At 39.4% G+C, this 17968-nt stretch overlaps 1 protein-coding gene across 3 annotated transcripts in view; it reads right to left on the bottom strand.

Moving 5' to 3' along the window:
• CNOT10 (CCR4-NOT transcription complex subunit 10) overlaps nt 1-17968 on the bottom strand; it is a 58468-nt gene that overhangs the window by 24281 nt on the left and 16219 nt on the right. For all 3 annotated transcript variants that reach the window (XM_061395751.1, XM_061395750.1, XM_061395749.1), the window contains exons 4-12: nt 16648-16798; nt 13378-13520; nt 12220-12306; nt 11562-11645; nt 10103-10220; nt 7508-7657; nt 5538-5740; nt 2279-2400; nt 310-486 (exon numbers count right to left, since the gene is read on the bottom strand). In XM_061395751.1, the coding sequence (XP_061251735.1) occupies nt 310-486; nt 2279-2400; nt 5538-5740; nt 7508-7657; nt 10103-10220; nt 11562-11645; nt 12220-12306; nt 13378-13520; nt 16648-16798 (1235 nt within the window). The remainder of the gene's footprint in view (nt 1-309; nt 487-2278; nt 2401-5537; nt 5741-7507; nt 7658-10102; nt 10221-11561; nt 11646-12219; nt 12307-13377; nt 13521-16647; nt 16799-17968) is intronic.

Genomic DNA, 17968 nt, shown 5'->3' with positions numbered 1-17968 from the left:
TTTCTCTTGTAGAGAAAGAAAAAAAAATATATATATATATATTTGTATATACATTTGGCCATGCTGCGTGGCTTGTGGGATCTTAGTTCCCCAACCATGGACTAAACCCAGGCCTCTACAGTGAAAGCGTGGAATCCACTAGGCCGCCAGGGAATTTCCCAGAAATACTTATACATTCATACTTCCTATCACTCAAAACAGAAAACTTTGGAAATTCTGGCTGCAGATTTTAGGAACTCATCTACTGGACAAAGCTGACTAACGAAGCCCCGCAGACCTGGCCGAGGGAGGTCGAAGCGGTCGGGATACCTGCAAGCATCGCTGCTCTCACCGCTCTCCGCGTTGCCGCCTAACTGATTACTGTTTTTAGATCCATTTTCCTGCTTCGGATCTTGCTGGTCTTCAGGTAACAGCAGCAAGGCATTTCGGAGACAAATGGCTGCAAACTCCATACTGGCTACAGGAATGGCTGAAGACTGTCCATCACTGAAAAGAACAAACCCAAGTCAGCTAACAAAATGACAACCATAAATAAGACTTCCCTATTATCAGGAATAAAACCAATGTAACTAAATAATAAAGGCTTTGCCCTCGGACAGGTAGAAATGGTAATACAAGCAGTTATGAGAGAATGCTAAAGAGTCCAAGGCCTAAATATCATAGAGGAGTACCTTGGGGACATCATGGGTTCGGTTCCAGACCACCACAATAAAGACAGTATCACAATAAAATAAGTCACACAAAAATTTTTTGGTTTCCCACTGGATATATAAGGAATGCCTACACTATGCTGTGGTCTATTAAGTTTGCAACAACATGATGTCTAAAAAAAATAGCCAATGTACATATCTTAAGAAATATTAATTGTTAAATGCTAACTATCACGACCCTTTAGTGAGTCAAAATCTTCTTGCAAAAGTACCATCAATGATCACTGATCACCATATCAAATAATGACGAAAAAGTCTGAGGAAGTGTAAATAATGACGAAAAAGTCTGAGAATGTGCCAAGAATTACCAAAATGTGACACAGAGATCACACAGTGAAGAGCTATTACTGGAAAAATGGCACTAAGAGACTTGCTCCACTTAGGACTGTCACAAACCTTCAATTTGTAAGAAAAAAAAAAAAAGCAACATCTGCAAAGTGCAACATAGAAATAGCTGAGTGCAGTACAGGGAGGTATGTCTGTATATACGATGTAAAGTATAAGTAAAAGATTGCAAGTATATACATTATACACGACGCTGTTTCTACTGGAATGGGACCTCGGGGACAACCTGACGGATACCTGCAATGTCAGTGTTAATCTAATAAAGGAGTTACAGACAATAAGAACTGTAGTGAAGGCCAGGACAGATACAATCAGAACGGAAAAGAAGGGAAAAAGTAGATTTTCACATCTGAGCTTTGTTTTGGTTGACGTTTGCTTTTAAAAATATCTTACAGTTACCTTGTGAAAAAGTAATGTAACCAGTCTTATAACTTTGTTGAGATTTTATATAATTTTCTGTTGGCTTTATATATCAAGCTGAAATCAGCTTTATTAGGGAGAAAAAAGGGAAAAGGTGTAACAATTTTAAAATGGTAGGGAAGTGATGCTTTAACTTGTCTTTGAAAGAAATCTATATTACTGTTGAAATAAAGAGCAAATTATTGTGTGCCAGATACATTTTTGAAACTTTGGGAAAACTTTTAAACGGCACTGAACAATTTTACTTTGGACAGAAGAGAAAAGCAGAAATTTTTTTACAAAGCCTACTACTTTAGAAATAGTAGCAACTCCAAATTGGAATCTTTGTAAGAGATAAAGTTGGTCATATTTAAAAGTTGTTCAGTTGAAAACCTGTTCTACATGAGACAGCTTTATATTACCTCTGTTGATATATATATAATAGTACTCTTTTCTCCTAGTACTAAGGAATTAGCTTTTGGGACTATGAGAAAATAATAACTAAATGAAAAGCATCAATGATCAACTATATAACAAGGAAACAACAAGATGCCCTCTTCTGGACATTCTGGATAATGGCACTGAATAGACCAGGGTTTCTTAGGGCAACAACCTCAACACCCATGGATATAATAAACCAAAATCATGTATGAAATAACATTCGCCGCTGACCTGTGTACAGCAGTCTATTTGCTGAAGCAGCAATAAAATCTAGTTACAAAGTGGCTCCTCCTATGAGGTGATTTCCAACCATATTTTTAAATAAATAACACTATTATGAAATAGTATTAAACATATACACTTTCTCTTGGCAAAATACTTACTTATAAACAGTATTCTGGATGGACTGTGATGCCAGAACTATTTTACGATGATAGCCTTGACCAACAATAGACTGTACAATTCCTTTTTTACTTGGAAGACCTTTTGTTTCTTGTTCAGAAGTCTACAAAACACAAATCATTTCTAATTAATTTAATGGAATTGTAAGATGAGGTATGAAAAATAACCCAGGACCTTTCACAATTACTCTAAGAACCTTCTTAAGATCCATCAGTGTGGAGTTCGGGGTGATAAATGTTTGGCAATGAAGAGAAGAGTACATGAGGCTGAAAGTCGGTGGCATACACTGCACTTTATTACATAAGCTCTGAGATAAATCTGAGGCATAGAGCAATTCAAGAGTGACTCAAGGAACAAGGTGCGACTGTACAGCAGAGAGAACTATATTCAATATCCTACAAAAAACTATAATGGAGAAGAATATGAAAAAAGAATGTTATTTAAAAAGAATGACTCAAGTGTTTATTCAGAATGATTTATTTGGACCAGTCTGTGCCCTAGGCACCATGCTGGATATGACGGGCACTATGGGCGTTTTCTTTCTTAAAGAAAGTAAGAGCCACAGAATCACAGTGAATGAGAGAAGGGAAGCAGGTCCATTTACTAAAACACACATCTCTCCCTTCTTAACTGCAAGTATTAATTACAGCATCAAAAATATATACACAAACAAGCTACATATGTCAAAATTTATCGTAGGCACAATTCTTACCTTCAAGGAAATTAAAATCCTACAGTCCTGTAAACATTAAACTGAAAATAGTAAAAGCTACTAGCTCATATAGAGATACTTTAGGATATTTCACTATGATACATAATCTCAACACAGGAGCTTGGTGGTGTCAACTTCCTTTATCGTCCCCCCCCCCCTTCATGCTAAGTCTCTGATTTACCTGCATTTTATAAAGTCCTGCAGGTTCTCATATACAGGGACAGACTGGTGACAACTCATATGAACACACAGAGATAAACTCTGCCCTACAGAAAGTCCACCTCTCAACGTGTTGTTTCTGTGCTGTTACTTCTTGCTCCCTAATACAACTTTCTCATGATTCTACCTCCATATACATGTGACTTTTTAACAAAGCAAGGATTTACATGTATCTTCATTTTAGAAACAATTACATGACATATCAAAAATACAATAAAAGTGACTGAGTGACTGGAACTAATTTTTCTTTACTGAGGTGGCAGCTAAGGAATACTAGTGAAAAATAAAGACAGGGTAGATGTTCTGAACCACGATTAGAAGGCCTTCTCTTCTGACCCCTTTTCCTCGCAGGGGTGATAAAAACTTTCAACAGCTTGTCCATACTCTCTTCCCTGATCCTTAAGGCTGTAGAAGCTGATCAGATGGCTAGATCTGGATGGGACTAAAAATCCACAAAACAGACCATGGAGTCAATAGGACACCAACAGCCAGAGAGTGTGCCAGAACGGTCTTTATGTAAAATACTATGGGATTAAAACAGTCATAATTTTAGAGTGGCTTGGCAGTAACCACACTCAAGAAGTAATTTTCAGAACTCAGAAAAATAAATGGCACATATCCAGAAAAGTAAACGGCATGTGGTGATTTTTTTTAAGTAGTCTTCTCTTAAATACTCTAATTGAGTCTGTATTTTTTATTTAGTAAATATTTTCTTATATATACTATACATTGCTCAGGTGAACAAAAACCCTGCATCTGCCAAAAGAGGTCTGCAACAGCGTGCACTGATCATGAGGATGAATCACCTCCTTGGCGTCACCAGGTTACTGCTTATTGTAAAGGAGTGTATTTTCAGAAAGTAAAGCTTTGTCCAGCATTCCTTCTGTCCTGAGTAAATTAAAAGAAATGTTGCACATTTTTATTTGGAGTTTATAATTTCTCCTGTTGGGATTTTCCTCTCTCATGTTACTCAAGAGTATTTTGGGGCTCATTTTACCTCAGGTTCTAGATGGAGGAGAAGTGCAAAGATAGATAATTATTTATGGCAAATTTCCTGTTAATAGCACAGGATTGTGAGTGTTCTGGTATCTACCAGGTTTTCACAACCAAATCATTTTTGCTATTTTTTAAAAAATTTACAAATTTACAATTTTCTTTTTTTTTTTCAAATTTACAATTTTCTAGAAGAAAACAGGAGAGAAAAAAAAAACAAACAAACTCATGAAATCCATAGAAGACAGACAATCCTAAAAGCACCATTTCTAAAAATAAGTCATTTTAAAAGAAAACAATTAAACCTCACTAGAGCCTCCAACACTAATTAAATTCATCTCATTAAAGAGAATAAGCAATTTCTAGAGATCCCTTTTGTTTAAAAAAAAAAAACACAAATTATACCTAGAATTGTTCATCAGTTAATTTAAGAATTACCCATTAAGAAAGCTATCTCTTGATACGAAGGAAAAGTACAATGAAATAACCCACTAAAGCCTTTCAAAGACAACATTCACCCCCAGTAGTAGCAAACTCAAATCAAACTGCTTGTATCAAGTGTGACAAGTGCCAGGCAGACACACCTCTTTAATCCCTTTAGTTCCTGTAGCTGCTTTTCAGGAAGTGCTGTTCCCCATGGCAGACATGCCAGGCAAAACCTCTGGATGCCATACCCCCTAGAGCCTAGCAAGGGCGGGGGTGGCTAGGAGACGGGGTGGTACAGACAGCTGGTGAATCTGATACTGCCTGTCTTTCCCCCACCTCCCACTGACCCCTCCCCGACCTGAGATCCAAAAGGCTTTTGTCACCCGCTGTTTGGCGATAATCTAGGTACGGACGCTAGTGTAAACTGGTCTATTTCTCATAACCCCTGTGGATGGACACGTGTCAGAGAGAAAAGGCCTGGTAATCCACTAACTCCACACCATCTACTGAATCAGAAGGAAACGTGCGGGCACTGGAGGACACAGCGTAACACGGTTCTTTCCACACTCGCAGTGTTATCAGCAGTCCCCGTTTAATCTCCGGGTGCATACAGCACTTTCACGCCAGCTTACGACGTGGCCCCTGCCCTGGCAGCTAGCAGACCACTGTTGCAACAGATACGACCTTCTGAACGGCTTCAACTTTTCACCGTGACTGCTGACACATGTGGTCATTCTCACCAAGAGCCAGAAAGTGAAAACATGACTTCACGAAACTAAATTCTGTCCAACTGATAAGGAACGGAAGACTATCTTTACAAAGTCCCTGAGAGTCAGCAAGGGGAGGGGGGCAGCAAGTGGGGGTGGGGGTTCAAAAAGATAGAGACTCACTCCCTTATTAGCAGCAATGCAGCATTCAGCCAGCCGCAGCCAGAGGCGGGGGTTTGCGTGATAAACCTGAACCGCTTCAATCAGACACTCAAATGCAGCGAGCGGCCTTCCAATGTGAAGCAGCTGAATCCCACAGTTATACAGCAACTCATACCTCTTGTTGGTTAGTAATGTACACATAGGTCTTCCTGAGAATTTTTTGCCTGATGATAAAAAGCAGATGAGAACAAATTATTAGATTTAAAATAGCAGCTCCACTGAAAACATTTCTTCACTAAGTACTCAACCACTACCTCATCTGACACCGAGGAGCCCAATCCTCAATCTGAAGGTGTAAACACCTCCCACCACAATGATGATCTCCACCCCCAACCCAATAAATATCCTCCAGAGGCATCTCAGTTGTCTGTGCTCATGGAGCCAGAGATGTGTCTTCTCACATGCCAGCTCCTCAGGCAACAATGTTCCAGGAAGGCAGAGACTGAGACAGGACCCTCTCTCACTCCAATGAACCTTACACTACCTCTCCACACTCTTAGCACCTGTAAGAAGATGCCCCTCCTCTTCACTTTCAGTTCAGCTAGGCTTCCCTGGTGGCTCAGATGGTAGAGAATCCCCGTACGATGCGGGAGACCTGGGTTTGATCCCTGAGTTGGGAAGATCCTCTGGAGAAGCGCATAGCAAGCTACTCCGGTATTCTTGCCTGGAGAATCCCATGGACAGAGGAGCCTGATGGGCTAGAGTCCACGGGGTTGCAAAGAGTTGGACAAGACTGAGTGACTAAGCACATCACAGTCATTTTATCAGCATGTATTTTCTTGACCAGAAGTATTCAGCTAATGTTAGGGTTTTAGGGAACTTTACTATGGAAACAAAAATTTCCTATACCTACAATGACTAGTGTTCATTCACTTATTCTAAGTTTCATTGCTGCTGTTCAGTCACTAAGTTGCGTCTGACTCTTAGTGGCCCCATGGACTGCAGCATGCTAGGCTTCCCTGGCCTTCACTACCTCCTGGAGTTTGTTCAAATTCACATCTATTGAGGCGGTGATGCTATCTAACTATCTTCTCCCCTGCCTCCCTCTTCTCCTTTCATAGGCCGTAAGAAAACAAGAGGAGGGATTCCCTGGCAGTCCAGTGGTTAGGACTTGGCGCTTTCACTGCTGGGGCCCAGGTTTGATCCCTGGTCAAGGAACTAAGATCCCACAAGCCGTGTGGTGTGGCCAAAAAAAAGGACAGAGAGAGACTATGTGTGATTTTTTGGATATATTTTTCATCAACTAAATAGTCTTTAAGCTACACAATTACCTGATTTTAAGGATTTCAGATCAAGGATCCATATACTAAGAATATAAAGGAATAAACTTCATAAATTTGCTTAAAGATTGTCAGGTGCTGCCAACAGTATCACATATGAAACCGCCTGAAGAAAAAAAAAAGGCTAGAATAAAACTAGTTTAGGGACCTCCCTGGTGGTCTAGTGGCTAAGACCTCATGCTTCCAAGGTAGGGGGGTCTGGGTTTGATCCCTGGTCAGGGAACTAGATCCTGCATGCCTCAACTAAAGAGATGCCTCATGCTGCAAGGAAGAAGATCCTGAGTGCTGCAAGTCAGACCTGGAGCAGCCAAAATGAATAAAAAAAACCCAAAAAACCACAAACAAAAAAACAAACTAGTTTGGCAGAGTTAAGAAACCTTAGGAAAATACTTTGCTTTATAACATTACCACATGAGATTACTGTTATTTCAAATCCACAAATTTGAATGTAATTTAAACTTTTTTGATTATTATCCCTAACACCTTGCTACACAAAGTAGCAATATCTACTAAAACTCCAGAGTCAATTTCTGGGGTGGGATCATGTGTATGTAAGGACACATACTGTGCATTTTAATCAGATATTTGCTCTCTGAAATCATGCTTTCCTCGAGCAGTGAGACACAAACTGGCTCCCGTCCGCGGGCTCACCTGGATCAGTGCTGCCTGCACTGAGCTGGGCACAGACGTTGTCATTCTCCTGTAGAGCCTTTTTAAAGTAGAAAATGCCCAAATTGTGCTTGCTCATGGCAAAATGGATACAACCAAGATTATTCCAGAACATGCACCGCAAGCATTCACCTGAGAAAAACACAAATTTATCCACAAACAAATTTTACTGCTGATACACATCCTACAAGAATCAGGCTTTTGGGGCCTGAGTAAATTCTATATTCACTCAGACACTAGAGAACAGTTTACAAGGCATTCGAAATTTAGGAAAACATCTGAAAATTCTGTAACCTCCTTTCTCTTAAAATCCCTTATTAAAAGTGATAAGTAAATTTAGCATATTAATTTTTTTTTAAGCATACTGATTTTGTTAGCCTGTTTATCTTTTTCTGACTTCATTTTTAATAACCACAGGCAAATGATACAAAAATGCAGAAGACAAGAAGTATTTATTAGTAACGTAATAAGTATGAACTGCATCCACACAACAGTTCTGGGAGGAAAGCAGCAAGTTATAGAAGCGACAGAAGTGTATTTAAGAACGTGTAAATGGAACGTGTAAAATCCTGCTTTGTGTTGCTCAACCTTGTCTTCACTCTTCTTTCCATTCACACTCCTTTAAATACGATGATGGCAGAGCATCTACCTTCCTGTGTGAGTCGGGCGTTTGTATTTCTTATCCTGTACACTTGCCTCTTCCTAGCTCTTAATCCCTTTAAAAGACCCGGTTACAGATGTGTTCCCGTTGGTTACCTGCCAGCGTGTACATTATAGAAACCTTCTGTCCCGTGTGTTTCCATGACTCCCCCGCGGCCAGCTTGTCGTCTGTCTTGTGAGTTGGTTAGAGTGTGTGTATGTGTGTGCTTATGTTTTTAATCATAAAAAGTTTCACATTTTTATGTGGTCAAACTTAGTCATCTTTTCTAAACTGTACGGTTCTGAGATTTTGGATAATGTTTAATCAAGGCTTCTTCACCACAAAAATAAGACAGTCATCCAAGTTTTCTTTTGTTGTCTTTATGATTTTATTTTTACATTTTAATCCTGCATGTGTCTGGATTTTATTTTGGTGTAATGAAAGCAACCCAAGCTTTAGTTCTCTTTTTCTAAATGGTTTCCCAAACATTCCTAAACAATTTGCTGACAGTCTGTCTTTTCCTCAATGATATAAAACACCAAACTAGACTGATAAAATTAATAATCAGAATACTCATTCAATGCTTAATGCTAAAAACGGAAGGCTGGCTTCATTTTGCTTTAAATTTAACTTATTTTTAATTTAAATTTAAATTTTACCTTAAAATTAAGCAGCGATAATATTTAATGAAGAAAAAAGCTAGGCTGAAGAAAAAAAGAGTAAGAAGTATGTCTTAAAGGAGGTTGTTTCTCGTGGGTGGCATTATGAACAATTAAGAAAAATTCTATTCCCAAATCTTCTCTAATAGGCCTACTTTATTAGCAGCAAACACTGAATTTTATATATGGCAAGCAAATTAAAGATTTTAAAATAAATACAATGAAAAATATCAATACATAAAGTATACAACTATATATAAAATCTTTCCTATTAGATTATAAGTGTTGACTAGTCAACTACATGTCTGGCTCCATTTTAAAGACTGACAACATCAATTCTGAAATCAGTGTCAAGACAATCCTAGGTAAAATTTCTGCAATGTATATTATCTTTTTAGTCTGAGAGACCATTTCAGTTTGGGTGTTAGAGGGTCTCTGAGGGGAAATTACAACAATAAAAACATGAAAAGTAAAAATTTAGCAGAATTAGACATGGGTACTCAGAATAAGCAGAGTACCCGAGAGAACTGTAATGGAAAACACTGCCTTTTTCTTTCCTTTATGACTCCAGTGAACTGAAGGGGTGAACACGGGGAGGTTTGAGCGTGTTTACATGTGTGTTTTGTGCACTGGTCTAAACAGGATGTCAGATGAAACAAATATTTATTCATCTTTTGCGTTCTGAACTTAGTCCAAAGTATTTTCACTAGTTTAACCTTATTTCTTGAATAAACCGATTTTATTCCTCCTCCTCCATAAAACAGCAATGACATGAACTTAAATGAGAGCTGCAAATTTTACCTTTCATTTTACTATTAATACTAAGCAATTTGTTAAGGCTTTCCAAATAGAGGAAAGAATACATAGCAATAAGTAAATTCCTGATTTATAAAAATATTTTCGATATAATAGTCTAAAAAACATTTCATAATATCACTGCTTTTATGGGAGAGAAGGGAAAAAGTAAAACCACTGTCATTTCATTTGGGAAATGAGCGCATTCCCAAAGTCCTTATGCCTTGGACACAATTTCTAAGCTGGTATTAAAACCAGAACGACCGAAAGAGTACCTGAGGTGAAAGACAAGGAGGAGAAGTGAGGCATCTTTTAAAATGGAAACAAGTAATGAAAGAAAATTCTAGGAATTTTCTGCAGCAGAAATAAAAAATATTTTCATTTAAAAAATCACTTGGAATAGCAGCCTAGGCGTAGAACAAAAAGCAGCAAGGCACAGAAGGATCAGGAAGAAAACACCAACACGTCACAATTTTCTTTTACCTGTTTTCATGAATCCTGGATGCTCGGCAATGTTTGAACTATTCAACAGTTTCACAGCTTTTCGATAATTGCCTCGTAAGTACTCAAAATTGCTTTTAAGAAACAGGGAAGGTGCAGACTGTAAAGAAAACACAAGTTTCTTACAGTTTGTTCTCACACACCTAATGCGAGATCATAATCACACCACTGCACTGGCATGCGGTTAACAGCAAAACCAAACCACGTTAAGTCAAGGTCATGAAAACTACAGTCTCTGGCTTTCCTACTGTTTTCACAATCTAAAACAATGAAACCTGGCAGGCAGCACTTTACAACCTGAATTATTAAATGTCTACCTAAAAAAACACATACAACATATATGAATAAGAATATAGTCTGCAAACTGTCTTCATCTATTATACTATTAACTGAAAGCCAATTTAACAGAACTAGATCCTTCATCTTAATGATTATTATAGATTGGTGATCTCTCTTATCTTCTAGGACACAAATACACCTTCACTAGAACTCAAAGTACAAATAATTAAATGCTTTTCCAAGTAAGGGGAAAAGGTGTCATTTTATGGATGGAAAAATTTCCTAACAGAATGCCTGTTTTCAACGGTGATTATTTCAACAACAGAATAATAGTGTTTTGGATCACAGACCATCTTTCGCTTCTCCTCAAACTTGCTCCTGAAGTTTTCCCTGATGTGGGTATGACTAACAATGATTTATTTTCCTGTTCATCTTTTCCCTTTGATGATAGCATCCTTTAAGAAAGGGAATCATGTCTTTTCTCCCCGAAAAGACTTGATAATAGCCTCAAGTCTACCCCTCAGGTCTGAAATCCCTTGAAACTGACCCAGTGGCTAATTTGGATCCTGCCTGAGATTTCTAGTCAACTTTCCTGAACTTTTCCTACTATAAACTGTATCTCTTTATGACTTCACACTTTTAATTTACAGTTTTCCTAAAAGTATCTCTTTACTGTCTTAAGGCTACTTAACAGTGCAGGGTTGGAGCGGAGGGAAAGGAAAGGGTATTTTTAACTCAAAATACTCTAGCACCAATCAAACTGAAGGTACTGTCGAGCCAAAGATCATGTGGAAGGGGCAGGTTTGGGCAACAATCAAATTATTTACCTTTAATAAATGTTTTGGGTATAATCTAAAAAAAATACTACCATATCTAATAACAGTAAATGTTAAGTTAATTGTGATAAACCACTCACAGAATTCTGGACAGCTATATACTAAGGGGGAAACGCTTGTTATAGTTTTAAGTGAGAAAAACACTGTAATAAATTATGGACACAGAATGATCAGTAGCTCAGAACTCAACATAAAGGTTTATATCTGGCAGTACACATACACTACAATAAACGTAAGTTACTTAAAACTGACAAATACCTACAGTGCAAATAAAATTTGGGACACAAAAGCTACTCATTAAAAAAAAAAAAAGTCAAGAAACTTACATTCCCCGCTGTATTCATGACAGACTTGATTTCCCTTTTGCATGCCTTCAGGGATTTCATTTGGATATACGCTCTTACTTTATACTGTCAAAAGAAAAACACTAGTATGTAGGAACCGTGGTGGATTTACACATGCTGAAGTTTTACTTTCTAGTTAAGAAAATTAAACCCAATCTATTCACAACACAGTTATACCAGGTACTTGTGAAAGTGGGTTTAAAAAAACTTTTTTTTGATTATTTTTTACTGTACTCTTGGAATATACATTAAAAAAAAAAGTTTTCTCTCTTGGAATACACTTTTAAAAACTAAAACATGGTTGATGAAATTTATATCTAAGTTCCAAACAAAAATCTTATCAATCCTTAACTGTATATGGTTAACAATGAATTTTCAAATTCTACAAACTTATTTTTATCATCCAATACGTTCCTGGGCCATTTCTCTCAATTTTCTACAGACAATTAAAAGAAATAATATTGCATTATCATCTTAAGCAAAATATACTTAGATAAATGTGCTTCTAAACTTTAATACTTCAAAACCAATAAACATGCATGCCTTTAATTACTTACTGTTTTCAATGATCACATCCTTCATTATTCATAACTACAAGTAAATATATGTCAGGTAAAACTCCTCTTAAACTTTACGCTACCTGATGTATCTTTGACTTTGCAGCTTCTATTAGTGCTCCACTTTCAGCTTTATGATTAGATCCATCTTTGTTGGTATTATTACCAGTCTGTAGGGTAGTAAAACAAAGTTATCCAAGATTAAATATTTTCGACCATAACTGAAATCACTGATTTACAAGTGAGCTAATCTGAATCACCTAGAGAACATTTTCAAAATTCTGAATCCCAGGTCCCATTTGGGTGGGTGACAGGAAACTCTTAAGCTCACAGTTGCGTATAATGATGGGCTAGGTTTAAAAAGCATGGATGTTACTTGGGCAAAACTGATTATCTTCCTAAAACAGAACAGATCATGTCATTCCCTCTTTAAAAACTTTCTCTGTGGGCTTCCCTGTGGTCCAGTGGTGAAGAATCTGCCTTGCAATGCAAGGGACACAAGTTTGATCCCTGGTCTGGGAAGATCCCACATGCCTTGGAGCAACTAAGCCTGCCCACCCCAACTACTGAGCCTGCGTGCTCCAACTACTGAAGCCAACTCATCACAACTACACAAAGCCTGCACGCAGCAATGAAGACCCCCACAGTCTAAAGATAACATAAATCTTTAATAAAAAAAAATAAAAAACTTTCTTTGGGACTTCCTGTGGGTTAAGAATTTGCCTTGCAATGCAAGGGATACCAGTTCTATCCAGAGTCTGGGAAGATCCCACATACTGTAGGGCAACTAAACCCATGCATCACAAATACTAAAGCCTGTGCTCTGCAACAAGAGCGGCCACCACAATGAGAAGCCCAAGCACTGAAACGAGAGAAAGCCTGTACAAAGCAACTAAGAGCCAGTGCAGCCAAAAAAAAAAAGTAATAACAAAGCTATCATTAAACAAAAGGAAGAAAGAAAGCAGGCCAGTGGGCACCAGAGGCTGAGGGAAGGAGAGAATGGGGATGATGGCTCACAGGTACAGGGTTTCTTTCTGGAGTGACGGCAATGTTCTGGAATTCAGATAGTGGTAATGGCTGCACAATTATGTGAGGACCCTAAACACCACTGAACCGTACACTTTCAAACGACAGATTCTGTGTATGTGAGTTATATTTCAATAAACCTATTAAAATACTACTTATAACCACAAACACTAAACATACTTTACAGTTTAATTTGATCACCTCAGAGCACTCACCTCATTCTTTCCATTTTTGTTATTGTTTCCCTGTGAAATCATTTTTTCTAGAACAGCAAGAAGATGTAAAGCTTTCTCAGCTTGGTAGGTTAATATATACAGGTCTACGAGCAAAAAACACACTGCTTGGGCAAATTTTTCTTCTGGGGGGGAAAAAAAAGAAAAAACAAGAAAAGTCACAATCCAAAATAATATCTCAGACCCATTCCCCCCACAGAAAGCTCTAAAAAGCAAAGCCTGAGGCTTTTACCTAAAGGAGTGTTCATTCCCCAGAGCCATGTGTGGAAGCCAAGTGCAGTACCAACTATGCCCTCCTGTTAGGCTTCCCAAGGCCTCGCATATCAGGGATTCTAGTGCCCGAAATTCCTTTGGCAAAGTCTCTACCAAATATCAGCGCTTATAATGAGGAGTATTATGTTAGGTGGAAGGAAACCCTAATTCCAGAGCCTGGTTACTTAATAGATGCACAGCCTCTGCACATCATAGAACTATTCAAACTCAGCTGATCAACCTGAAAAGTGGAGAGAATACTTCACGGCAGGGGGTGGACTAGGTGATCTCTTGTTCCATCTAACTCTAAAAAGGTCTGCGTCTCTAGGAAAATAGACTTCCTTTCTAGGCACTGAGATAGAGAAAATAAACACGGGGATCAGAGACACAAAAGAAACAAGATGCAGACTGGAGTACACCAGAAGCTGAACCAGCCAAGAGGAAGACCCAACGACAAAAAGAACCAGTGCAGGAAGGAGGGGTAAGCTGGTACACGACATGACACCGTTCTCCTTTCCTTCCAGAAGAGAAGACAAACGGAAAGGGTCTAAGAGAAGGCTGCTGGGAAGAGACACAGGCACAGGGAACAAATATACGGACACCGAGGGGAAAAATGCAGGATGGAATGAACTGCGAGCCTGGGACTGACACCTATACACTGCTATGCATAAAACAGAGAACGAATGAGAACCTAGTGTGCAGCATAGGGAACTCCACTCAGCGCTCTGTGGTGACCTACATGGGAAGGCAATCCAAACACGAGGGGATATACGTAGCTGATTCACTCTGCTGTACAGCAGAAGCTAACACAACACTGTAAGGAAGCTAGTTATACTCCAATGAAAATTTACTAAATGCCAAAAAGAAAGGAAGGCTGCTATAATCAAGAACTGAACATTTCAGGGGAAGCCCCTGGTGGCCCAGGGGTGAGGACGCCACGCTTCCGGTGATGGGGCCGGGGTGCGATCCAGGGCCTGACAAGCCTTCCTGATTCCACGCTTGCGCTTACACAGCGGCCACGGTGGAATCCACTTAAGACTAAGCGATGCAGTTGACGTGCCAAGGTCACACGTCTAGAAGGGCTACCCACCTCAGCTGAGAACCCGCCAGTCCTTACCCAGGCCACAGTGCCGGACGTGTGCTGCTCCCCCGGGCCCCCACTTGCTCCTGTCCCCATGACACCATCCTCTCACTCCCCGGAACTGCCATCACCGCAGGGCCTCTGCGTACTCTACAACCTCTGGCTCTGATGCTTTCCCGCCCATTGCAGCACTTGCCTCTCCTCTTCACTCAAGTCACTTTCCAAACACTGTCTTATTCCAGGCCTTCCTCAATTACCTTATCTAAAAATGACATCCCCAGTCAATCCTCTTACCCCATCTTAGGGGTAATCCTTTCTGCCCAGGATTTAACTACCTCACAATACATATTTGTTGTATTGCTCTCTCTGCCATTAGAAGATAAGCTTAATGAAAGTGAAGACTTGATTGCATTCACTATTATCTTCCGACTCCAAAACAGCATCTGCTCAATAAACTTATATTGTATGAAGAGGCAAGTAATAAAGTAAAAAAAAGTTTCAAAGAAGGAAATGGATCTGAATACTGAGTTGGTGTTTGTGGTTCAGCTGCTAAGTTGTGTTTGACTCTTTGCGACCCCATGGACTGCAGCACGCCAGGCTTTCCTGTCCTTCACTATCTCCTGGAGTTTGCTCAAACTCATGTCCATTTAGTTGGTGATGCCATCCAAACACCTTATCCTCTATCATCCTCTTCTGCTATATTGTGCTCATAGTACAGATGACCACTGTTTCGGAAATTCTAAAAACCAGCTTTAGAGAGAAAACACATCCATGCCATCCTAGAAGTAGAACTGTGATTCCCAGCGTTACAGGGCCAAGGATCTGGTCCCCAGTCACACAGTCTTCCACTCCTGCCTTGTCTGCCCGGCACGGCGTCCTCAGGGCTGAGGGACAGAAGAGTGCCTGGAAAAGGCCTCCCTGGAGCCACAGTGACAGCTGTCCAGCCAGCCGTCAGCACAGGGACCTGGAATCTTCCCAAAGCGGCATCTGTCCTATAGTGACCGTAACAGCAATCAGCGATCTATAAATCAAGAACACACACTAGTGTTTTGAATTTGGAAGAAAGACCTCGTGGAGAACAAGACACCTGAAATCCGCTTGCTCACGGGCTGGAAGCCAACAGCCCTCTCTACGCGTTTCTTAGGTCCAGCTTTGCTGGTGCTTTATTCACGCCCTCTTCTTTCCATGCCCTTACTTTAACTTTTACTGGAGTATAGTTGCTTTCCGACGTTGTGTCAGTTTCTGCTGTTCAGCAAAGTGAATCAGCTATACTTAAACATATACCCCTATTTTTTGGATTTCTGTCCCATTCAGGTCACCGCAGAGCAGTGGTCCTTACTTTTCTTAGCATTCTTATTCGAGGCCGGTAACTGTAAGCTAGTTAACAAAAGGCTAATTGTATTCTATATGATCTACTCTATGATTACCTACAAGAATTTCAATTAGGCAATATATGAAGTAATAACAAAAAGCTAATTGTATTCTATATGATCTACTCTATGATTACCTACAAGAATTTCAATTAGGCAATATATGAAGTAAAATACTACCCTGTCCCCCTCACTTCCAAAACACTCCTTCCTTAATACAGCAGTGAAGAAAGAAAGGATCAGGTACACGAAGGCAGTGTTTAAAGAGCAAAGAAAAAAAAAAATCAGTGAATCTTTCCAATCAGAAACAGCATTTCCAACAGTTATCTTCAAAGACTGGGGTGGGGGTAACAGCAGGATATTAAAGAAAAACCTAGATTTATCTAGAAGTGATAGAATTTTTTTTTCCCTAACCATTAAGATAATCTGACACTGCTTTTTCTTTCTTTAAACACTCATAAAGGATTCTGATTTAGGTTATCTAGACACAAGTATCACAGACCTTTGCAAGTGTGAGGAGATAGGCAAATTTCTTGACAGATGACATACCGAAAGGTTCTATGAACTGATAAAGTTTTTCGCCAACGGATATGGCCTCTGTATACTGCCGCAGATGATACAGGATGACTGCTTGATTGTAATACAACATGCTGTTTTCAACGTCATCCAACCCATCCATTTCTTCAACAGCCGAGTGTACCTATAGAACAATCAAAGGAGATTGTGTTCTAACAGTGAGAAAATAAAGAGTAAAGGTGCGAGAATCTAAATGAATAAGCAGGAAGGCAGGCCAACATTTTTAATCTAAAATCTCCCACACTGTCAATAGGACCTATAGGTTTTTTTGTAAATTTCTGGCTGTGCTGGGTCTTCACCGTTGCACACAGACCCTCTGCAGTTGCAGAGAGCGGGGCTTACTGCCCAGTCGCAGAGCGGGGGCTTCTCATTGTGGAGCACCGGCTCTAGGGATTCAAGTTCTAGTAGTTGGATCCCTGATTGATCCTTGGGTCAGGAAGATCCCCTAGAGGGGGAAACGGCAACCTGTTCCTGTATTCGTCCCTGGAAAAGTCCTATGGACCGAGGAGCCTGGTGGGCTACAGTCCATGGGGTCTCAAAGAGTGGGACGCGACTGACTGACTGGGCCCGCAGACACGCTACAGTATGGTGGTTCTCATGAATTTAGCATGGGGGCTCAAAAGCCAAACAGAACTGGGTTCATGTAGCTCTTACTACGTAAAAGCTTTGTGTCTTTGGACAGTTTACACAAGTCATCCGTACCTTAGCGTTCAAGTCTATTAAATGAGAAAAAAAATGTAGTAGCTACTTCATCGGGCTGCTGGGAAGAATAAGTGAGATGTCAGACAGAGGTTCTTAGTTACGTAAGGTCTCACTGTGCGGTCAGCACTGAAGGTCTGCCACCAGCCCTCTTCAGTATCAAAAGTCTAACCTTGAGATGCTATTATGACCAGACCAATGACCAAGGCAAGTCACAAACCGTAAATAAGTTGTATCTTCTATTTAAAAGACTAATCATTTCCTGACCCCAAATGCTAAAACAATGACATTATTATTAATAATCAGATCTTTAAGCTATAAGATTATAATCTCAACAGCTACATTTTTCATATATTTCTATTCTAATTCTTTCTCAAAACTCCAAAGCTCATTCAGATTTTGTATATTAGCTTATTCTGTTCAAGTTTGAAACGCATCAGAAGGTAAAATCACATAGCATACCTTCATTTCCTAGAAAATAAATTGTATACAAATAAAACTAATACAAATGTTGCAGATACATTAGAAATTGTGCTATTAATATCAAATAAAAAGTCACATTAATTTTACTTAACTAATTTAATTTCATAGAGAG

The sequence above is a fragment of the Bos javanicus genome, chromosome 22 (genome assembly GCF_032452875.1).
Source record: "Bos javanicus breed banteng chromosome 22, ARS-OSU_banteng_1.0, whole genome shotgun sequence".
Classification (NCBI taxonomy): Eukaryota; Metazoa; Chordata; class Mammalia; order Artiodactyla; family Bovidae; genus Bos; species Bos javanicus.
This window is presented reverse-complemented; position numbering and strand designations above follow the sequence as displayed.